We start from the raw sequence: 24,983 nt of genomic DNA, 5'->3' as shown, positions 1-24,983 counted from the left end.
TCAATATTTTTGGTTTCATTATAATTCTGTAGTCAGTTTCCTTTGTAATCCTATGTATTTTGTTTTGAGCACATAAAAACCTTATTTTGAAAAGGGATCCTTAGACTTCACTATATTGCCAACGGAGTCCATGATACAAAAAAGACTAAGAATCCCTAGTCTAGTCCAACCCATTTGTTTTATAGATAACAAAATTAAGGCTTAAAGAAATTAAATGGCAGAACTGGAACTAGTCCTTAAGTTTTCTTAGTAGTCTAGTACTTGCCACCACCACTTCAGGTCAATGTCTGAATGACAGAAAGTCTTCTGTGACATCTTGATTCATGAAAGTCTGCCTCAAATGAAACTTCTTGTCTCTCTGTTCTTTCTCAGCTTTTATCTTTCATTGTTCTTATGACTTCCATTTCCATGGTGGCACAGTCAACCACAGAAATTAGCCCTCACCATCATACTAAACTGGTCCACTTAAAAATCCTCTAAAATTCCCAGCCTGATCACAATATCGCTTTCTACCTCCCCACCACCTCATTCTACCTTTGTACTCTTTTTTTAAGAAAGAGGAAAGAATGCAGGATTTGGAGTTAAAGAATTTGGGTTCAGTCTTGACTCTGCCACATATTACCTGTTATTACTTTGAGCACAACAGCACTGATCCTTAGTTCTTTATTGGTAAGTTGTAGAGTTAGATTAGATAGCTCTTAACATCCTTCCTAGCTCTAAATCTGTGATGTGATTTTTAACTTTTGACTTACTCTGTTACCCCTGCTCAAGATCCATTTTCTTCTCATTCAGTTTTGAACATATTTCCATATGAACAGCCTTTCCAACAAGTAACCATCCTCCCACCACTGAATCCCTTGCCTCTATATCCATCAAATTCCTGACCTTCTAATAATCTCCAGTTTCTATTCATCTCAGGGCCAGCAAATGTGTTTATCTGTTTCCACTTCCAGGCTGCTAGAAAATATTAAACTATCAATTGGGTTCACAGTAAATTTATGCTTACTTCAGCTAAACCCTCACTGATGCATGATAGAGGCCTTTTATTGATTATTGACTGAATCTGTGATACTCTACATCAGTGATTCCCAAAATGGGCACCACCACCCCCTGGTGGGTGCTGCAACAATCCAGGTGGGGGGGGTGATAGCCAGAGGTGCATTTGGGGGTAGTGAATAACTGTAAGGGGGCGGTGATAGTATGTGACAGTGGGCACTAAGTAATATTTTTTTTTCTGGAAAGGGAGCAGTAGGCCAAAAAAGTTTGGGAACCACTGCTCTACATCATCTGTTCAAGACCTCCCTTCTCAAATTCATAATTCTACTCTCCCTTCTTGCTTCAGTGAAAAGATTAAAGCCATTCATCATAAGCTCCCTTATATCCTTAACATCAAAAATTTATTTATAGATACCTATCTAAAAAAGATTTCCCTCCCATCTCAAAAAATAAGGTGGACTATCTCCTTACCAAGGATAACTCCTTTATTTAAGGATGGCTTACATATTTTCTGTACCTTGTTCCATCAATTGATATCTCTCTCTCTCATTTTCATTAGTTCCTTCCCTAATGGATACTTTTTCTCTGCTTGTGGAAATATTTCTTTTCTTCTCCCCAAAACCCTTCAGTGCTACTTAATCAAAGTATCATCCCATGTCTCTATTCTCTCACAACTGTGTATAAAATGTAGTCTCTATACTTCCTTCCTCTATTTCTTAACCTTAGACTTAATCCTGAACCCACTGCAATTGACTTCTATCCCTAGCACTATTAAAACCTTTTTATTTATTGACTTTATTCAGATCAACCTTAATTGACAAGTCCAGTGAAGGAAGGAAAGAAATATACATTAAGTACTTACTATGTGCCAGGCACTGGTCTAGGACCTTTATAGATATTATCTTACCTGATTCTCACAAACTTCATTTGAAAGTACCTCCATTATTCCCATTTTAAAATTGAGGAGACTGAGGTAACCAGTAGTTAGGTGACTTGCTCAGTCACACAGCTAAGTGTCTGTGGCCAAATTTGAACTTGGATATTCTTAATTCAAGGTCAAGTGTTCTATTCACTGTACTACCTAGCTACTAGTGTCAGTCAATAGCTTTTTCTTAATCTTCTTCCACAATCTTTTGGCATCATTTGGTAGTTGACTACACTGTCTCTTCTGCTATCATAGATTTTCTCTTACCCTTATCCTTGTGTGTTCCTCTGGGCTTTTCCCCTAAGCTTTCTATTTTCTCTCTGTACTCAATGATTTCATCATACCTTCAGTTCTAAGTTACCCTTGAGTTCCAGTGTCACATTCCTGACTGCCTTCTAGATATAATTACCCAAATGCTCTGCCTTTACCTCAAATTGATTAACAAATATGTCTCAAAGTGAATTCAGTATCTTTCCTTTTCACCTCAAATTTCCCCTTTTTTCAAGCTTTCTTAATTTTGTCGATAGTATCATCATCTAGGAGTCATTTTTGGCATTTTTTTTCTCTCACCATTTCCATCCACCTAATATTTAGTTGATTGCTAAGTCTTGTCAATTTTGCCTCCACATTTTCTTTCACCTTCCCCTCTCTATTCAAAGTGCCACAACTCTAACTTGAACCCTTAGTCTTACTCTAGGACTATTGTAATTATCCTGATGGAAGTTACAGCTAGTCTGCCTGCCTCTACTGTCTTCCCTTTTTTAAAAAAAAGCAATTCCAATTATTATGACCATGACAAGCATAAACTTTTCTTATACAAAGAATAAAAAGGATATATATGACACTTTGCAACTCTATACACAGGTTGCCTCTCTTTGGGTGTTCCTGGCATTAAACACTCTTTTAAGTTCTCCTACCTGCCTGATTACTCTTTCTTGATCTCAGCTACATCTTCATGCATAATACATCCACTAATTATGAGAATCCCCCAAGAGTTTCTATTCAGCCCTCTTTTCTCTCTTTATTATCTCACTTGGTTATTTAATCAGCTCCCATGGGTTCAGTTATCATCCCTATGCAGATGATTCCCAGATTTACTTGATCCAAGAATCTTATCCTGCCTTATTCTCTTTCTTGATCTACATTCTGCATCACCAAGTGACTGTCAGACATTTCTATTTTAATGTCCAATAGGCTTCTCAAACTCAGCATGTCCAAAAATCATTATCTTTCCCAACTTCTAAAATTCCCTATCACTGTTGAAGGCATCCTCCACACAATATCCAGGCTTACAACTTCAATGACATACTCAAACTCTCACTCTTACTTCGCATATCTAATCATTTGCCAAAGCTTATTATTTCTGCCTTGACAACAGCTCTCTTAAACACTCTTCTCTCCACCAACATGGCCCCACTCTCATTCACTACCTCCTCACTTCTCATCTAGACTTATGCAGTAGACTTAGAAAATTTTCCCCCTAGATTACATGTCAGTGCAGTTTTTAATATTCATTTTCTGATATTTTATAATCCCATGTTCTCTCCCCCTCTCCCACTTCAGCCCAAGAAGGCAGGCAATATGGTATGGGATGTTGTGCATATATTATTATTATATAATAAATATTTCCATGTACTTCATTTGTGAAATAAGATGCATATTGCTTACGCTAGAGAAAAATCCATGGAGGAAATAAAATAAAGAATAATATGTTTTGATTTCCATTTGGATTCTATCTGTTCCTTCTATGGTGGTGGTAAATAAACCTTTTTCATCATGTGCTCTTTGGAATTGTCCTGCATCCTTGCTTTGTTGATAACAGTTAAACTATTCACAGTTGATCTTTATATGTTATTGCTACTGTGTACAATATTCTCCAAGTTCTGCTCTCTTCACTTTGTATCACTTCATATGAGTATTTCCAGATTTTTTGGTGATCTTCTTGATTGGCATTTCATTGATACAATAGTATTCCATTACATTCATATACCACAACTTGTTTAGCAGTTCCCCAATTGATGGACATCCTGTCAGTTTCCAGTTCTTTGTCACCACAAAAAGAGCTGTTTAAATATTTTTGTACAGCTAGGTCCTTTTCCCCTATTTTTCATTTCTCTTAGATATAAACCTAGCTGTGGTATTGCTGGATCAAAGGGTCCTTTCTGGTTCCAGATTGTTCTCCATAATAGTTGTATCCGTTCACAGCTCCACCAGCTGTGTATTATTTTTCCTAATTTTTTCACATGCCCTCCAACAATTAGCATTTTCCTTTTCTTTATGTTAGCCAGTCTAGTAAGTGTGAGGTGATACCTCAGAGTTGTTTTAATTTGCACTCTAAATCAAGAGTTATTTAGAGCATTTTTTCTTTTTTTCTTTCTTTTTAATTAATTAATTTATTTATTGTATTTTTCCATGGTTATATAAATTTGACTCAGTCTTCTATGTATTTAGGAAATGAAGCCTTTGTCAGAGATAATTTTTATAAAGATTTTTTAAGCCAGTTTGTTTACCTTTTAATCTTGGTTGCTGTGATTTTATTTGTACAAAAACTTTTTAATTTAATTTAGTCAAAGTTATCTATTTTATCTCAATGTTTTCTATGTCTTATTTACTCATAAATTCCTCCTTTATCCATAGGTCTGACAGGTAAATAATTTGTGTTCCTCTAATTTGTTTATCACCCTTTATTTCTAAATCATATATCCATTTTTACTTTATCTTGGTCTTATGTGGCAAGAAGTGTTGGTCTATCCATAATTTCTGCCATATTTTCCAGTTTTCTCAGAAGTTTTTGTCAAATAATGAGTTCTCTTTTTAAAAGCTTGGATCTTTGGTTTGTCTAACGCAAGTTACTGTGGTCATTTCCATTGTATGTTGAGTGCCTAATCTATTCCATTCATCCACTACTCTTAATCAGTACCAGATAGTTTTAATGGTTGCCACTCTATTCCATAGTTTGAAATTTGGTATAGCTAAGCCACCTTCCTTCATGTGTTGTTGTTTTTTTTTTTCATTTGTTCCTTTAATATTTTAGGACTTTTATTCCCCCAGATTAATTTTATTATTATTTTTTCAAGCTCTATAAAATAATTTTGGGGCAATTTGGCTGGTATGGCATTGAGTAAAGTAGATTCTTTTAGATAAAATCATTGTTTTTTATTGTATTGGTTTTGCCTACTCATGAGTAATTAATGTTTTTCCAGTTGTTTAGATCTGACTTTATTTGTGTAAAAAGTTTTTTATAGTTGTGATTATATAGTTCCTGGTATTGGCAGCTAGACTCCCAGGTATTTTATATTGTCCACAATTATTTTAAGTGAAATTTCTCTCTCTTACTGTTGGGCTTTATTGGTAGTAGAGAGAAATGCTGATGATTTATGTGGATTTATTTTGTATCTCACCACTTTGCCCACAACTTTGTTGTTTCAATTAGTTTTCTGGTTCATTCTCAGTGGTTCTCTATCTATGCCAGGGGTTGGCAACCTTTTTGGCCGTGAGAGCCATAAATGCCACATTTTTTAAAATGTAATTTTGTGAGAGCCATACAGTGCTCACAGTGCATGCTCCTGTAACAGCGCCTGAAAAAAAAATTGACTTTATGGCTTCTGCAGAAAGAGCCATATCTGGCCCTTAAAAGAGCCAGATATGGCTTGAGAGCCATATGTTGCCAACCCCTGATCTATACCATATCATTTGCAAAGAGTGATAGCTTTATTTCCTCATCTGTTCTAATTCTTTCAATTTCTTCTCTGTTGCTATAGCAAGCATTTCTAGTACAGTATTGAATAGTAGTGTTGACAGTGGGCTTGCATTTTTCACTCCTTATCTTATTAGGAAGGCTTCTTACTTCTCCCTGTTACAGATAATTATTGCTAATAGTTTTAGATAGATGCTATTCATCATTTTGAGGAACGTTCTATTTATTACAGTGTTCTCTAATGTTTTAATAGGAATGGGTGTTATATTTTGTCATAAGTTTTTTCTGCATCTGTTGAAACAATCATGTTTTCTGTTGGTTTGTTATTGATTTGGTCTATTGTGCTAATAGTTTTCCTAATACTAAACAATCCCAGCATTCCTGGTATAAAACCCACCTAGTCATAAAACAGTGTTGGTGAACCTTTTAGAGACTACATATGGTGCCAAGATTTCCAGACTATGTGCAGTGCCCCCCCCCAGACTGCATGCAGTTCTCTGCACCCCCCAGACCCAGTGTCCCCCTGCATTCGTGGGTGGGGGCTGGGTTACCAACCAGCTTGCTTCCCAGGGGAGTCACCTCCTGTGACCACAGGCTGCATCCAGCCACACTGGGGGCCAAGCAAGAGAGCTGCTTCTGGGCTTCCCTAGGCCAGAGAAGACTAGTAGGTTTGGGAAGATGGGGGAAGGCTAGTGAGGTAAGCAGCTTCCTATTACAACATGGGATACATGTCCTTGTTGAGTCAGATTCAAATGCAGCCCCATAGGCCTCTGCTCAGCTCTGTCACAGAGACTCAATCTCAGCATTTTTTAGGCTGCTTATATTTGCATAACAATGGTGCACTCCTGCTGGGAGTGGGGCTGCCTATTGGGCTGCAATCCATATGGGGGTGGAAGAAGCACAGTTAGCCTTTGGGGGGGGGTTGCCCCCAGACTGGAGGCTGGCAGGGAAGGAAGAAAGTGGAGATCCTTTAGTGGGTGGGGCCAGGCTCTGGAGCAGGAGAGGAGATCCCCACCCCAATCCCCTGCAGCCCCTAGTCCCAAACACTAGAGGGAGAAAGAGAGGAGAGTGACTTGAACCATTGAGTAAGTACAGAGGGATGGAAAGGCACGAGAGGGGGAAGGGAACAGCTCCATCCAAGTAACTAACTCTGGCAGGGATGGTGTGCATGCCCACAGAGAGGTTTCTGCATGCCATCTTTGGCATGTGTGTCATAGATTCACCATAGTCATAGTATATGATCCTTGCAATATACTGCTATAATCTCCTTCCCAGTATTTTGTTTAAGATTTTTGCTTTAGTTTTCATTAGGGATACTGGTCTAATTTTTTTCCTTGTTTTTGTTCTTCCTAGTTTGATTTAGGTATTAGCACCATATTTGTCCTAAGAACCTTCCTCTGCTTTTTTCCAAATAGTTTATATAGCAGTGGAATTAATTGTTCTTTAAATGTTTGATAGAATTCATTTGTGAATCCATCTGACCCTAGGGCTTTTTTCTTAGAGAATTCATTGATGTCTTATTCAATTTATTTCTCTGAGATGGAATTGTATTAAGTATTCTATTTCCTCTTCTGTTAGTCTGGGCATTTTGTATTTTTTTAAATACTTATCTATTTCACTTAGATTATCACTTGTATTGGCATATAATTGGATAAAATAACTTCTCATGATGGCTTTAATTTCCTTTTGTTGTAATTTTTTGTTTTTTCATAATGTTCATTTTTAATATTGATAATTTGGCTTTCCTTTTTTTTATCAAATTAGTCAATTGTTTTTCTGTTTCATTGTTTTGTTCCATAAAATAACTCCTTGTCTCATTTGTTAGTTCGATGATTTTCAGATTCAACTTTAAAATTTAGTAATCTCTCCTTTGATTTTTCAGGATTTCTAATTTGGCATTTAATTGAAAATTTTAATTTGTTCTTTTTCCATTTTTTTAAAGTTGTTTACCTAGGTCATTGATCTGCTCTTCCCATTTTATTGATATTTAGAGAGTTGAATTTTGATGCTTGTTATTCTCTTTAACAGAATTGTTGATTGTTTCTATGATTTGTTCTTTGACCCACTCATTCTTAAAGATAAGGTTATTTAATTTCAATTAATTTATAGTCTTTTTTTCCAGCTTTTTGTTCAGTGTAATTATATTAGCATAATGGTCTGAAAAGGATACATTAACTATTCCTACTTTTCTGTATTTTGTTGTGAGGTTTTTATGCTCAGTTTTTGTTTAGCTGACTTATACTGCTGAGAAAAAGGTATCTTTCTTTCTCTTCCCATTCTGTTTCCTCCAGAAGTCTATCAAGTATACCTTTTCTAAAACCATATTTACCTCCTGAATTTCTTTCTTGTTTTTTTTTTGTTTTATTTATCTAATTCTGAGAGGGAAAGTTAATGTCCCGTACTAATAAATAGTTTTATTACCTATTTTCTCTTTTAATTCATAATTTCTCCCTTAGAAATTTAGAGGCTATCCTATTTTATGCATATGTGTTTAATATTGACATTACTTCATTTGATTCTGTTTATCAATATGTAATTTCCTTCTTTATCTCTTAATTAAGCCAGTTTTCACTTTTGCTTTGTTTGAGATCATAGTTGCTATCCTACTTTTTTAACTTTATCTGAAGCATAGTAGGTTTTGTTACAGTCCTTTGCTTTTGTGTCTTCCTTTTGCAATAGACTTCTAATTGGACTTCCTACCTCAAGCCTTTAACTACTCTAATCCATCCTCACACAGTTGCCAAGGTAATTTTTCCTAAAGCACAAGTCTTTCCAAATCATCCTACTTCTCAATAAAATCTATCCAAAAATTATCTCTAGAATCAAATATAAAATCCCTAGTTTGCATTCAAAATCCTTAACACATTCTCTTCCTACCTTTCCAATTTGCTTACACATTACTCCTCTCTATACACTTTGTAATCCAGATTTAACTATTTGCTTTCTCTTTCATACAACAGTCCATTTCCCATTTAGATGCCTTGTATTGACTATCCCTAATACCTGAAGTGCTTTTTCTTCTTACTTCTGCCTTTTAAAATCCTTGACTTCTTTCAGAACTCATATCCAGTACCACTTTTTGCCTAGGCTTTTCCCAGTTCTCATAAGCTGTAGCCTTCCACTCTACAGGTTACCTTCTAGCTATTTTGTAAGTATCTTGTAGGTATCTATTCACTTATGTGTTATCTTTCCCTATAGAATGTAAAGGTCTTTGAGGGAAAAGGCCTGTTTTGCCTTTCTTTATATTTCCAGGGATTACTTACTGCTAAATTACTTGTTATTTGATAGACTATATTAAATTTAACATAATGGTGTCAACACTTCCCTATTTGTATCCCTCTCTGAATTCTTTCTACTATTCAATTTTTTTAAATATTTAATTGATGTTATTTAATTTCTTGTATTTTGTCAGCATAATTATTACTATCTCCTTCCAGACCACCATCATTCCATAACTCCTCTTAGGAAAACAAAAACAAAAACCCTTCTCATAACAAATGAGTATAGTCAAATAAAACAAATCCTTGGCTGTGTTTGAAAACATATGTCTCGTTTTGCATCTTTAACTCATAATCTTTCTGCCAAGAAGTGGGAAGCATGACTGATATCGTTCTGGAGTTGAGGCTGGTCTCTGCTTGATCATAATTAAGTCTTTAAAAATTATAGTCATTTAAATTGTTCTTTTGATGCTAGTCATTTCATTCAGTGTCATTTCATACTAGTATTCTTCCCAGTCTTTGAATGCCTCCAATTATTTTTATGGCATAAAATTAATTTATTACATTCATTTATCATAATTTATTCAGCCATACTTCAGTTAATATACATCTACTTTTTTATTGTTCTTGGCTAACACAAAGAATACTTCCTCATCAGTCCAAATATCTAAACCTGGTATTCTAGAAAGACCAATTAATATATAAACTTCTCCTTGAGGGCAGGGACTGTCTTGCCTTTTTCTTTATCCTTAGCTCTTAGCATAGAGTCTGGCACATAGTAAGCACTTAATAAAGGTTTACTGATTTATCGAACTCCAGTATTCATGCACCCCATTACATGATAGTGAGTTCTCTCCTCTTCTGCTACCTTATCTATCCAATGTAGTCTCATCCTTCTTGTTTTCTTCTCCTTAGACCATCAAAACGGGGGGGGGGGGACACCATCCTTTGATCTTCTGCTTGTCTTATTTAACTTTCTTTATGACCTTTGAAGACATAAAGTTGTGACCAAACACTTGTTTCTTCTCCATTATCATGGAAACTACTTGAGAGAGCTGCATGTAGGCTGAATTTCTGTGAGGATAGATTTAAGGCTAGGGCACCAATTGGGAGGTTATTGTGAAAATTCAGGTGAGAGATGATAAGGGGTAGAACTTAGGTAGTAACTATATAAAGAAAGCAAGGAATAAATGTCAAAAGATATTATAAAGATAAAAGCAAAATACCAAATAGATCATAGTAATTAGGGAGAGGTCATGCTAATAACTGACAAGGGAAAACTCCTTGGAGATGTTGTGTAAGCTGAGCCTTGAAGGACAGTAGTGTTTCCAAAAGCTAAAAGTAAGAATACCAATCAATTTATCTACTAGTATATATTAGTATTTACTTGGTGCTAGGCACTGTGTTAAGCACTGGGAATATGAAGAAAAATAAAAAATAGTCCTTACCCTCAAGGACTTTCTATTCTAATGGGATAAACAGCAGCATATAGGTAGGTACAAGAAGAGACAAAAAGTAGATGCCTTAGAGAGCAAAGAGACCAGCAAAGTCTTCTTGACATTTGAGGTGAGGCTTAAAGAAAGCCAAGGATGTAAAAGACAGGAAGAAAAATATTATAGATCTAGAAGATAGCCAATACACAGATGTGGAGGTAGAAGATGAAGTGATGTTTGTAAGGAACAGCAAGTAGGCCAGTATTGCTAGGCAATAGAATATATGGAGAAAAATATGTTAAATATGTTTAAAATTCTGGAAAAATAAGAATGATTTGGGTTACAGAATTTTATATTTGATCCTTGAAGTAATAGAAGCTGGACTTGTTAGAATTGTACTTTAGGAAACTCATTTTGATAGCTACATAAAGGATAAAGTCAAATTTGGAAGAGGCAAGAAGACCAATTACAAGGTGAATAGAAATAATTCAGGCAAGAAATGTTAAGGGCATGTGCTCTAGGGTAATAGTAGTGTGAGGGGAAAGAAAGGGACATATATAAGAGATGTTATAGAGAAAGAAATTACAAGATTTGGAACTGATTAGAGATGTGGGGTGAGAGTGGGGAATTAATCCTCACTTATCCTATATAAATAACACTGTGGTTGTGAATGTAGGACCCGAGAAGGAGGGGTGATTTAGGGGACAAGATGTCTCTTTTGGACACATTCAGCTTTAGATGTCTACAGGACATCTGTTCAAAATGTCTGATATTCAATTGTTACTATGGAACTGAAGCTCATGAAAGAAGAAGAAGAAGAAGAAAAAGAAGGAGAAGGAGAAGGAGGAAGAAGAAGAGGAAGAAGGAAGAAGAAGAGGAAGAAGGAAGAAGTGTGTGTGTGTGTGAGAGAGAGAGAGAGAGAGAGAGAGAGAGAGAGAGAGAGAGAGAGAGAGAGAGGAGAGAGATCTCTGGGAATCATCTGTATAAAGATGATAATTGAACTCGGTGAGATCCCCAAGTGAAGATTATACAGAAAAAATTGAAGAGAGCCCAAAACAGAACCTTAGAGGACACCCTTACTTAGTGGGCAAGACATGGTTGAAAATCCAGCAAGAGAAAAAGAAGATCAGGAAGGAGGAGAAACAAAAAAAGCAAAGTGGCACAAAGAGGACAGAGTATCTAGGGGATTAGGTTGTCAACAGTACCAAATATTTCAGAGGTGAAGGATAAAGATTGAGAAAAAGACCTTTGGTTTGGCAAAAAATGGATATTTTCTCCTTCTGTTTCTCTTGCTGGATTTTCAATAAACATTTATTAAGTGGCTATTTTGTGCTAGATACTGCCTTAAGTGCTGGAAGTCTTTCCCTTTTTCAAATTGCCAAACTATTTTTTTGACTTTTAACATCATTGTTCAAGTGAAACTTCCCTCTCCGGAGTTAACTATGGACAACTAATTACCAAACCAAATGGCACATGATAACCATCTAATAAATATTTATTAAGTAATTAATGATGGATGCAGGAACACTAATTTAGGGGGCTGTTGTGGTAGTGGTTGTTTTGTGAGTAATGAGGAACCAACAAAAGTAAACTAGACTGAGGTGCAATCCACCAGACCTTGCTATTGAGTGAGAATGAAGAGTTAATGATGATTCCTAACTTGCAAGTTGAATGACTGAAAGAATGAATGCCATTGCAGAAATAAGGAAGTTAGGAGGAGGAATAAATATCTGGCAGAAGAAAGGGCATCAAGGCCCTGAAATTTCAGTTGCGAATTAACCTTGACTGTGTGTGTTCCTTACACACATTGCCCTATGAGCTTGTATCTACTCCCCTACAAAGCTTTGTATATTTGTGGAAGAGTGCATACCAGAATTTAAGGAGAAATGTTTGGAAACTACTATTCTTTCTATTCCATTTGAGCAAAATGCCTTTGCTAAAAATTCACTAAGTGTATTGGATGATTGTTTAGAGGAATCACACTGATAGGATTAGGAAGATAGCAAACCACAGGATTACCTCTAGAATTCTGGGAATAGAAGTCACTCCTCTGGAACACAAGCTGTAAAGACAGGTTAGGGGATTGAGCCTTGAGGAAGATTTTACCTCTTATTTAAAGAGCTGTGAAATTCAAATGAAGTAACACATAAAAGTACTTTGTAATCCTTACAGCACTACATAAATATGGCCTAATTTACAGAGTTATTTTGAAGCTCAGATGAGAACCTATGATAACGTGCTTTCTAAAAAGTAAAGTACTACTAGGTAAATGTCAGGTACTATCATCTTTAACTTCAGTATGTTTTATTTTTATTCCTTCCTCCTCTTTGGGTAGGGAAAGGAAAGGAAACTAGGTAGTCCCAGGGATAAAGATTAGGAGGCTTGAATACTGGAGTTCGATAAATCAGTAAACCTTTATTAAGTGCTTACTATGTGCCAGACTCTATGCTAAGAGCTAAGGATAAAGAAAAAGGCAAAAGACAGTCCCTGCCCTCAAGGAGAAGTTTATATATTAATTGGTCTTTCTAGAATACCAGGTTTAGATATTTGGACTGATGAGGAAGACCCGAGTTAAAATCTGCATCATATGCTTATTAGCTATATAACTCTGCAAGTCACTTATCCAATGTCTGCCTCAGTTTCCTCATCTGTAAAGTAGAGATAATAAAAGCACTTATATTTTAGGGTTGTTGGGAGGTTCAAATAAGATAGTTATAAAGCATTTTGACATCTTTAAAATGTTATTTACTTGTTAGCTCTTATTATTATTATATACCTAGTCTGTTATGAACAATTGTCAGTCAACAAACATTAAAATGTACTCAAAAATAAATCTACCCATTTTAGTTGCAGAGAAACAGTAGAAGGCAGAGTAGAACTCATTCAGCTAAGCATGAAGTGGTATTAATACAGCAGGATTTTTGCCATTACAATAATGATTGGTTTTTGGTTCCTTATGTTAGAATTTTTAATGCTTAATAGAACTAGATAATTTATATGTATAAAATAGAATTAGAATATATTATGTGGTAATCCTTTTAAAGCAGTTTTCAGAAAAGTTTTGAACTTTTAAATATTTCATCATTTGATATTTTTTAAATCTCAGCCCATGTTAAGCACTTTGAAGAAATATATATTACAAATTCAAATTCAAAATATAACATATACTATTGTTATCCTTTTTGTCACCATTTTATTCAGTCAACAAGTGTTTATCAAGTTCTTACTATGTGCCAGGCACTGTGAAAAGTATTGAGATATAAGGAAATGTGGGAAAAAAAAACAAAGCAAAATACACATGTACACACCAGTCCCTGCCCTCAAGGACCTTACAGGCTAATGTGGGACCCAGTAAGCAAATAACAACGTGCATATAAGATATATACAGTATAAATGGAAATTAATCTCAGAGTTAATTGCATGAATTCATTTTTCATTTTATTCCATTGTTCCAGTTCTTTAATTACCCCAGAATGTAGTATAAGTACATCAGGAATATCCAAAAATACTGTAAGGAATATGTAGTAGATGTCAGTTATAAAATTTAGGAATAGCAAAAAAAAAAAAATTTTAAATCCTCTACAAAGTTATTTGGTAGAAAAAGATTCCTGCTTTTGCCTCCCATGTTCTCTAGTAGATTTGGAGATAATTGTTTCCTTTTTCCCAAATAAGGATTGGAAGCTGTTTTAAAAATTAGAACCCCAACTAATAAAATAAGTAATGTTAAATAAAATAATACATGTCAAAGGCAAAAAAATGCCAAAGACATCTATTATTCTTTGTTTACGACTTTAGGGTACATCTTCTAGTGCAGCAGGGACTGTTTTGTATTGGTTTTCATCTCAGTTAAGCTGTAGTTTATTTAACAAGTTAACATTGTCAAAGAAGCGGATATATTTAGGTATAGCTGTAATGTTTCTAACTTTAGCACTTTTGGTAGTGGTGCTTTCCTTCCCAGAATGCTCTGTGCCCACAACATGTGCAAGTCAGTTTGTCATTAAAGCTACCCAGGAGCAAAGGTCCTGTTGCAGAATGTGTTTCTAGCTTGAAAATTATGAGAAGACACTGGAATCCACAACCTTTCTTTGAGACTCATTTGACTGTCAGTGAAAGTGTAGAAATTGTGGCCTCAAGAGGTTAGGAGACCATTATGTCTGAATATTATTTCAATGGGAGACAAGAAACAATCAATTTCTTCATTACAAGACTCATAACTTTTTGCTTATAAGCATACATATCATCAAGATTAAATCTGATCATCTTAAGGAATATACTGGACAGTTGCTAAGTAATCTTGTTTTTCAAAGATGATGATCAAGGAAACCTCTCTTCGAAGGGACCCGGATTTGAGGGGAGAGTTAGCTTTCCTTGCAAGGGGCTGTGATTTTGTTCTACCGTCACGCTTTAAGAAGAGGCTAAAGATATTTCAGCAGACACAGGTTTGAAACTTGTGTTCTCTTTTATTCTCATATTTTCATAACTAATAAAACTACACTCATTGAATTAAATTCTAAAGTATTCCTATAACTCATTTGTATCTTGTTATTAGATCAAGGAATTCAACTATGTCCTCTATTTAGTTGTCTATTTGCAGAATGCTATTTGTAGCTTGGATACGAACATGTTTAAAAATAGATCTCCCTGACCTGGAGTACAGTACTCACACTTTTCATCAGTAAAAAGGGGAAACAATTTTTAGGGACAACCCAACTTCATAAATAATTAGCTATATAACTAAAATGCATTGAATTTTTAAGTAGAAAAAAGTCTCCAGATGATTAGCATTCTAGTTTTGAAAGTCTTACTTGCACCTAAATTAATTATCTGCTTTTTATTGTAATAATAGTAATTATTTTATACTTTCAAGGTAAAAAGCTTGGTTCTGTAACTCAAAACTAAAGAAATGAGTGTATGCATATGTGTATTTATGCACATATAGCCATGTGTGTAGTTTCTACATGTATACACATAAAAGATATTGAATGTAATAGAATTTCTCACATTGGCAAGAGAAATACTGGAACTCTTTCTAATTATGATAACTCAGTTTATACATTCATACATGCTCACTTCCCTACAGCCCAGTGTCAGATCAAAGAAAGAGGGGTGATATATTCTAAAGAAATAAATACTTTTCTCACAGTAAATGTTGACTATCAGAGAAAATCAAGCATTTTCATACAAAATGACTATGTAATATGATTTGATATATAAAATTTAGTATTTTAGAGAAGGAAATATTAGCATCAGCATTTTCTCCTAAAGTTTCAGTTCACAGCCCTCAGAATCATCTGGATTTTTTGGAATATAATATGGAAGCACAGAAATCAAAGTGGTGTTTTAAATGATTTTTTTAATGGTCATGTTAATGGGTAAAAAAGAAAAATGAGACATTTAGACAGATAAATCATCAAAAAAAGCAAACTTAAAATCTGGACTTTTGTTATTCGACAACAAATATGTTATAGTGTTGTTCCTAGGTTTGAATGAAACCACTGTTTCAAAATAAACAAGCCATATACTTAATATTAGGAAGTATAAGAATAGGATTTAATTGTAAGCATATGTATATAGGCCACCTGTATCAAATTAGTTTATTTTAAGCTCTTTATTCCTCAGTAAATGCTGTACAGAATACTTAAGTCCTATCATAGGCACATGCATGCCCATTTGTACCATGTTACTTTGCATTAAAAATTAGCAAGTAGGTTTTTTCTCTTTTTAAGCAGAGGCTTCATAAAGAAGAAAATGAATAGAATTGAGAGGCTAATCAGTAAGCAAGTATTTAGTAATTTAGTCCCTACTATTTATTTTGTGCTGGGGATATAAATAGGGAATTAACATTCTACCTGGTTAACAAGCATTATAGGCGAAAAAGACATTAATAGACAAATAATAATTTACTAGAAAAATCATTAACAAGGAAATTAACAAGTACATAAATGAAGATGAATGGATTTATATTTAGGTTCCTCAAAGAAGGTAGGATGGATTACTATCATAAAGGTAAAGGGATCAGGAAGGGCTTCCTGAGAAAACATGATAACTAAGCAGAGTATTGAAGGAAGCTTGGAATTCTAAAGAAGTGCTTTCCAGTCTTTGTGGACAGCCTGTACAAAGACATGAAAGTGGGGGATAGAATGCTGATTTTGGCATGGGACATTGTACCCCCAAATTATAGAAGTGCTTCAGGTCAAACTCTAAGCTGGAAAATTTCCTTGCTTCCTTGCATTCTTGTAAATACTAACCCTAAAACATATAAGACCCTGAACATCAAAAAGAAAGGCCCTTGAGAGAATGATCCCCCTTGGAGTCTATCCTAGGTTTCAACATGGACATAGATATACATGTTCTAGTTATGCCCCAATTATCATCAGATTGAAATCTAGGACATCTACCTAAACTATACCCTGTGTATTCAGGACCTAAGACACCACTCTGACCGGGGTCAGGTGACCAACACCCCCCCACACACACTTTTGCCTGAATTCATACCTGCCTTGAATCATGTACCTGCTGCAAATAATGTATAAAACCCCAGAATTCATGCCTTCAAGGAGACAGTCTACACATTTGAGCCTGTCTCCTTACCATTCAACATTACCTTCTAAATTAATAAATTTCTCCTTTTACTTTTAAATTAAGTTTGGGAGTTTTGCATTCTTGCAAAGGGTACCCATCCTGAATCCCCTCCACAACAATTTCAGGGTTTGGAAAGTAGATCAGAACTCTGTTCTTCGAAGATTGTTTGAGATATATTGAAGCAATTTTAAAATTACATTTCTAATTTGAGGAGTTATTGTCCCAATGTGAGTCTTCTTTCTTAGCTTATTAATCACATGATCATCTGACTATGTTGCCTGGAATTATTGAATATAATGAATAATTATTGAGTATAATGAAAGTTATGCCAGACTTATTTTTTATCTAATTTTTAAAAAATATGAATGAAAAAGCATTTTGTGTCAGGTGTTCACAGATATAAAGAAGAGATATTCTTACCCTCAAAAAGTTTATATTCCAATAGGGAGAAAGAATACATCTAGGGGCACAGATTCTAGGGAAATGTATTTCGATCTGGGAAGCTATAGGGATGAGGAGTGAACCCATAGGGTAGTTGATTCGGAAGTAGAGTGCAGTGGAAAAAAGTAATCAAGTAACAAGCATTGTTATTGTTACTCTGTACCAAATGCTGTACTAAGCCCTGAATCTAAAAACAGAATGAATGAAAATCTTTACTCCCAAGGTGCTTGTGTCCTAATGTGGGCAAAAAAACAAAGTGCCCACATATTTTATATAGAATAGAGGGAAAATAAATATAAAGTAGAAAAATACAGTGTGGTTTGGAAGAGTGGGCACTAGCAGTTGGGAGGATGAGGAAAGGCTTTCCTATAGAAGTGGTGATTGAGCTGTCTTTAAGAAAGAGAGATTGTTTGAGGCAGAGATGGAGGAATAGATGTATTCTGGGCATGAGAGATGACCAGTACAAAGACACAGATAGAAGATGGAGTGTCATGTGTGAAAAACAGAGAGATCAGTTTGGCTGAGTCTCAAGAGTGTGGGATTTAATGACACTGAAAAGATAGTTTGGGATCCCTTCGTGAAGGCCTTTAAAAGCTAAATAGTTTATATTTTATTCTAAAGGTCATAGAGAAGTAAAAGTCTAGGACATCCATTATTTCTTGTTTGTATATAGTTTTTTGCATATTATCTCTCCTTATTAGGCTGTTAGCTCTTTGAGAACAAGAACTTTTTTGTTTTTGCTTTTGCCTTTCTTTGTACTTCCAGGACTTAGCATGGTTCTTATATAATAAGCGTGTAATAAATGTTAGTTGACTGACTGCCTCCTCATCCAACTTCTGGCTATTTCTAATTGTTGGAAGGTTTTCCCTTAAATCAAGCCTAAATCTTGCTCTTAGCAACTTTCAACCCTTGTTCCTGGTAGTTCTGCCTTCCAAGGCCAAACAAGATAAGGCTAATTCTTCATCGTATGATAACTTTTTTTTTTTTAACCCTTAACTTCTGTGTATTGGCTCATAGGTGGAAGAGGGGTAAGGGTGGTCGTATGATAACTCTTAACCATTTAAATAGCTGTCATATTCCCCCCACCCCAGTCTTGTCTTCTCCAAACTAAACATCTATTAATCCTTCCATTAATCCAAATAGAGTATGATTTCAAGACCCCTAGCTGCCCTCCTCTTTATCCATTTTATCAGTGTTACAACTAAAATGTGGTGCCCAGAAGAAAACAAAATACTCCATATACTTTGACCAGAACAGAGTCTAGTCAGATTGGCATCTCCATATTCCTGGAACTTACACCTCTCAATTCAACCAAAGACTTCATAAGCTTTTTTGAGTGTCATATCATAACATTAATTTATATTGTGTTTGCAGTACACTAAAATCCCTAGAAAATTTTTCAGGCAAACGATTGTCTAAAAATGACTTCCCATCTAATGTTTGTGAAGTCAACTACTTTATTCAGTTTCTACTCAACCATTTTTCTAACATAAGATCTTTTTGGATCCTATTCATGCTGTTCATTGTGTCAGCTATCCTTGCAGCTTTCTGACATCTGCAAATTTGATACTATTTATGCCCACATACATGTCATTACTAAAATTATTAAGTAGTACAGGACCAAGCACAGTTCTGGATACTGCATAAGTAATGTTTTTCTGAGATCGTGTCAAACTATTAATTATTACTTCTTGGGTCCAGATAGTCAACCAGTTCTCAGTCCTTTTAATTGCACTGTCATCTAGCCCATATCTTTTTTCAAGAACAGCATGAGAAATTATATCAAATACTTTGCAGAATTCTAGGTAAACTAGGTATCTACAGTGTGCTATGAATTTAGTAACCTTGTCAAAAAAGAAGTCAGAAAGGTTAGTCTGTAATATCTTATTCTCTACAAATCCATGCTGGCTCCACTACCTTTCACACTTCATTAGCCAGTCTTGAGGGGTGTATGAAGTGTTCAGGGAGGACTAACACCTCTGCTATGAGAACTGCTAATCCACCTTTGGTGTCCACCTTTCACCTAACTCACCTCTGGCTTGAAGAAGCTGTAGCATGGAAAGCAACCACACCCCAGTAATTCAGTAAATTTGTCTAGGTAGACACAGTTTACCAGTTTGAAGGTAATCGACAGGCCTGAAACTTGTCAATGACTTAGGGGGTTATCTGCCTCAAGCATGTAAAGACTTCCCCTAGTGGAAGGAATGGATGAAAATAATTTTTTCCAATGAAAACTGTAAAGCACTTAGAGCTTGGTCAGACATCAGAGATGCTGAGGTCACCCACTACATTCTGGGCAATTGCCCATCATCCTGATTTTTGTTTTACTACTGGACTTTGATGACTCTGGAAGAAAGTGAGGCTGATAACTTTGTACAACTCTGCCTCACTTAAGAACAATTTACTCACAAATCAAGACATTACTCATGATATCATTGGTCTTCTTCAAAAATGAAGGACCAACAACAACCACCATTCTTGAATTTTGGTAGGTCCAGAGTAAGCTCTCTGCCTTTAATTTGCTATTCTCTTGCCTTTTTTGAAAATTAAAACAACTTTGTGCCCTTCTATAGTATTATTATATTTCTCTTTATTTTTCATAATCTTTCAGATGTCACTGAGAGATTTTCTTGGAGAGGGAGTCACTAAGTATTTATATCAACCAATTCTTTCAGTACTAAGTAGGTAGTTTATCTAGACTAAGTAACTTGAAATTATCAAAGACAACTAGAATGTTCTCTTACCTCCTCATTTATTTTGGGTATCAGCTTTTTATTAACCATTTTAATTCTCTCCTTTGCACACCAAAGCTCACTATTCTTTCTGTTTTCAGTCAATATCATTCTATCAAAATGGTCAATTTTCCTGTGCATCCACAGCAGTCTCTTCATATACCTTCCCCTTTTTCTTGCTCCTTAAAATGGTTTCTCTGGGTCACTAGAATTTCATTCTTATAGTCTTCCTATTTGTCCTATACTGACTTTCCTAGTAGAGCTTTATTTAGGTCATAAGATCCTATCTCTCCTTCCTTTAAAATGTACTGTCCCCAAATCTAGGGTCCCTTTAAAATTATGCCAGCTCCTCTCTAAGAGGAAATGTATCATTTCTATACCACAACAACTAGTTCCTCCATGTTGGTGAGAATCAGATCTAAAATAGAATTCTCTTACTGGTTTCTCTACTTTTTAATGTATAAAAGTATTAATTTCTCTGCTTTTGTCAGTGAGCACTCCAGAATATGTTTGGATAATTCATCTTTCATTACTACTACCTCCATCATGTCTCTCTGTCGGGTTTTTTTCATCTGTTTCCTGAATTCCTTATCAGTTTTGTTCATCTGCCCATGAAGTCTATAGTATGCTCAATTATAAAATTGCTTCTGTTATTGTCACCATCCCCCCAGATACTTTACATGATACTTGCCCTCACACTTTTGAGGCCCTGATTTCCTCCCATGAAAGTATCTTCATATAATGCTACCCTGATCACTCCACTTTACCTATCTTGTCTCATTTGAATAAGTTATAACTACCCAGCATCATATTCCAATTATTAGTGAGACCTATGAGATCAAATTTGCTTCCTTACATTAGGGTTTCTGGTTTATCCACCTTATTAGCCATACTGTTAGCATTTATGTATCAACATTTGAGGGCTTAGGTTTTACGATTGATTTCTTTCTTGGATTCTTATCTCCTGAAAACTTTGAGATATGTCACCTTTTATTCTTCCTGCATTTAGCTGCTATCTGTGGTATATAACTTAGTGGAGGCAGTTTTTCCTTCCACTTCATATTTTCAGTTTTAAATCTTTCTCAATTAGATTAGGTATGTATTAGAAATGTACATAAGACACAAGAAAACTATATTCTTATGAAACCTTGTTGAATATATTCCATATTCCACTAGAAGCCTCTTCTTCCTCTGTTTTATAATCTGTGGGCCAGATATCAAAATCTCATTTTCAGGTATCACATTTTTAAGCAGCTGTTCACTTCTCAGATCTCAACTTTCTCTTCTATATCTCATGTATTCAGTAGGCCCAAATTTGGGCAAAACCCCTGGAACCCTTATAGTCTTCTCTTTATTGGTTAAGATTCTATAATTTTTTTAATGCTTTCTAGATTCCTTTTGGCACATATGACTTTGCTAATTCCCAGAAGTAGATGGTAGAGAAGCCTTCAGAGCTTCTCTGTCATGCCTTGGATGAATGCCCCCAGAAGAAAACATTCCTATTTATTGTTAATTTTATTGGCACATAGCTGCTTCGGTATCCTCTCAGCAAGTCAATCAGCCACCATCACTCTCCTGTGCTTCCTTTGACCCTCACTAAATGATCTCTGACAGTACCTGTGTATCTTTTTTTAGACACTCCTTGGAGAAAAATAGCAGCATTTTCAAAATATAATGATAGCAAAGAAAGCAGTTTAAATTTAGACAACTCAATGAACAAGAAGAAAAAGTTATTAGCATGCCTAGCAATAGTATCAGACAAGGACCTTGTGATTTAAAATAATTTAGGCTAAAAAATATTGTTTCATTAGATTATGCTTTTTCGGTAATTTTAAATGTTAGAAATGTCTTACAAATTACTAATGAAATATCCATAGGAGTTTTTAAAAGCACAAGCATAATGTAGATATAAAAGCAATAAAGTAATTTATTTATAACCACGTTAATTTGTTTAGTGAATGTAAACATTTCCTAAAATACATCTTACTCCTCCTATAATCAGGTAAAGTTCTGCTCTACAGCATCTCCACATGCATTTTGCAATGATGTTCATGCATAACTTCCTAACATGTACTTTTGAATCCGTACTTATATATTGTGTTCATATTGTCATTTCAGGTTCAGAATAAGCAAGAAAAGAAACTTGGAACACCACTTGAACCAGCAGCAAATGATGGAAGCAGCCCCCAACCTCTCTCTCCTCTTGTTCATGTGAATAATGTTACCATCAATGTGCCATTATCCATAAACATTCCAAGATTCTACTTCCCTACAGGACTTCCAGATGCATGTGCAAACCATGAACAGACTATAAACAGAATTGAAATGACCTTCATGGGAGTTGAAGATCAGAAAGCAGATATTCATGAAATGGGGAAAATTGCAAAGGTAATATAGCTACTAAGTAATTTATACCTACCCTTTCCTCTTTAGGCCCTTTATCCTGTCCTCTCCAGTGAAAGTTTTTTCTCCTCTGTACATAAGCCACTTACTAGCTTGAAGTAATCTCTAATTGACCTTAATATCATATCTCATTATAATCAACTTGTTCTCAAATAAGTATAGTCTTTTTTTATACCCTTTACTTCCCTTTTATCATTGTTTAATGTAATTTTATTTTCCACAACCACTATTCTAGTGAAACTAAATTCTTTGAAGTCTTTAGTGACCTCTTAATCACCACATCTAATGGCCTTGTCTTATCCCTCATTCTCCTTGAACTTAATGCAGAATTTGACACTTTTAATCACTCTCTTCTTTGGTATATAAGATAATACATTACTCTTTTTTCTCTTCCTACTTCTCCACTTGCTCCTTCTCTGTTTGTATATTTCTCTGCCACTCTCTTTTTACTGTTTCCCATTTCCTATATTTTAATTTACTGTTCCCATTTACTGTGTTTCCCATCTCCTTGAAAATTCCTATCCACTCTCATGACTTCAAACTACTGTTATTGTTCATTTGCATCCAGCTTTTCATAACTCTGTGGACCATAGCATGCCAATGCCATCCGTAGGGTTTTCTTGGCAAAAATATTGAAGTAGTTTAGCATTATCTTCTTAAAGCAAACAGATTACATGATTTTCCCAGAGTAACACAGATATGAAGTATCTGAGGCCAGATTTGACCTCAGGTCTTCCTGACTCCAGGCCCAGGTTCTATTCACTGGGCCATCTAGCTGCTTCCATTATTACCATTATTCAATAGATGCTAAATCTCTCTTTTAAGCTTTAACCACTATTCTGCCTCGTCTCAGTAGCTCTGTTGAATATTTTCATTTGGATGCCCCACTGTCACCTTAGACTTCTAAAATCCTTGTCATAAAGTTAGATTTTCCTTTATACTTCCATTTCTCTGGATTATTTCTCAGCCACCTACAATCAAACCTCAGAATAATCTCATTCCTGCATCTTCCTTTAATAGTCATTTCTAACAAAAGAATTTTACAATTCTAATATCTAGTATTTTTCCCTAAAACTTGTTTGTTGATATTCAAATTTTAAAAAGGTTTCAGCAAAAAAAATAAAAAATAAAAATTGTTTTAGTCTCTGGTTCAAATGGATACATAAAAATGGATAAAACCTGAAACCAAACTAACCTCCAAATGAAAAATGCATAGCACATCTTCACCTCATTTAAGTTTAAATGATTTGTGCCTGCTCACTGCTAAAAAAGAATTAGTAGGTAGCAAGGTAGGAAAAGAGAGATAAAGAGAAAAGATAGAGAAGAGGGGAAAAGAGAACAGTTTTTTTAACATGACCAAGGGAAGGAGAATCCATATCTGTGCTTATTTAGACATACATGCATTCCTCCTTGTTCTAGAGTTCATTTTAGGCTGAAAATTGAAACATAACAATTCCTTAGAAGATATGTGACCCTTGACAAGTTTGCCAATAGAATTAATGATTTGCCAGCATACATATTAAAGTATTCCAACTGCTTTCCTTTTTTTCGCTGACATTGCCCAAGAATCATAGAATTTTAATGAGTGCTATAGATAAAGTTAAAAAAAAAAAAAAAAAAAAAAAAAAGAATCCCTGCCTTTAAAGTGCTTACATTCAAATAAAGAGAATCATCACATATACAGAGTAGTGGCCAGAGAAAAGAGAAGTCAGAGGGATGATAAGTGGAATCATAAGAATATTTGATTGTTATACTCTTTCCATAATTAATGTTACATTAATTTGATTACTGATCAGAGCAGGATTGGATTTCTAGGGCTGGCTGAATGTAGTATGTGTTCAATAATCAAATGCACAGCCTTAGTGCGGATAGCTGGAGATCCATCTTGTGCTATAAAACAAAGTGGCAGCAGTGGCATGGCCAAGATATGGTCTTAGGTGGCAGGGGCTGGCTATATATGAGTTCTCACCAATCAGCATACACTCCAGGGCAGAAACTGGAGATCAGTTTTGGAGAATATAGTATAGCAGCAACATGGTAGGAAGATGACATGGTCAGATAGCTAGGGCCCACTATTTGTACGACAACTTCACCACTTAGCATGATACCTGGCAGAGAAGAACTAGGATTTATCTTGAAGACTACCAACATTGAGAGAATTCTGGATGTACTTTTTTTCAGTTAACAAGTATTTATAAAGTGCCTACTATGTTACAAGCACTATGATGTAATGTCATAAGCAAAACTTTTAAACATCCTAGGTAGTTCTTACCTAGAAATGCAAAGATTAGTGAGTTACATAACAGCTATCAAATTTTTGTGAGATTGTTATGTGTAGCTCTAAAAAAAGAACTAAGATCTTTATTGGGAGACAAGTTTATTTAAAATAAGAAAGAAACTCTCCAAATTGAACTAACAGTGAAATGTGCTATCTCAAAAAATAATTAACTCCTTATCACTAAAAGTATTTAAAGAGAAGCTAAATAATCAGTATCAGATATGTTATAAATAAGATCCTTTCATTGGTTGTAAAGTTGACCCTATTAAGTTTTGGAG

At 35.1% G+C, this 24,983-nt stretch overlaps 1 protein-coding gene across 2 annotated transcripts in view; it reads left to right on the top strand.

Moving 5' to 3' along the window:
* PPP2R3A (protein phosphatase 2 regulatory subunit B''alpha) overlaps positions 1–24,983 on the top strand; it is a 142,625-nt gene that overhangs the window by 11,498 nt on the left and 106,144 nt on the right. Inside the window, exons 1-2 of one of the 2 annotated variants that reach the window (XM_044669994.1) lie at positions 14,446–14,708; positions 22,143–22,412. In XM_044669994.1, coding sequence (XP_044525929.1) covers positions 14,577–14,708; positions 22,143–22,412 — 402 coding nt within the window. In that variant the 5' untranslated portion in view covers positions 14,446–14,576. Of the gene's footprint in view, positions 1–14,445; positions 14,709–22,142; positions 22,413–24,983 lie in introns of those variants that run through there. The other variant, XM_044669992.1, reaches the window with a different exon arrangement.

The sequence above is a fragment of the Gracilinanus agilis genome, chromosome 3 (assembly GCF_016433145.1).
Source record: "Gracilinanus agilis isolate LMUSP501 chromosome 3, AgileGrace, whole genome shotgun sequence".
NCBI lineage: Eukaryota > Metazoa > Chordata > Mammalia > Didelphimorphia > Didelphidae > Gracilinanus > Gracilinanus agilis.
The sequence above is the reverse complement of the archived record's forward strand: the minus strand, read 5'-3'. Positions and strand labels throughout refer to the sequence as shown.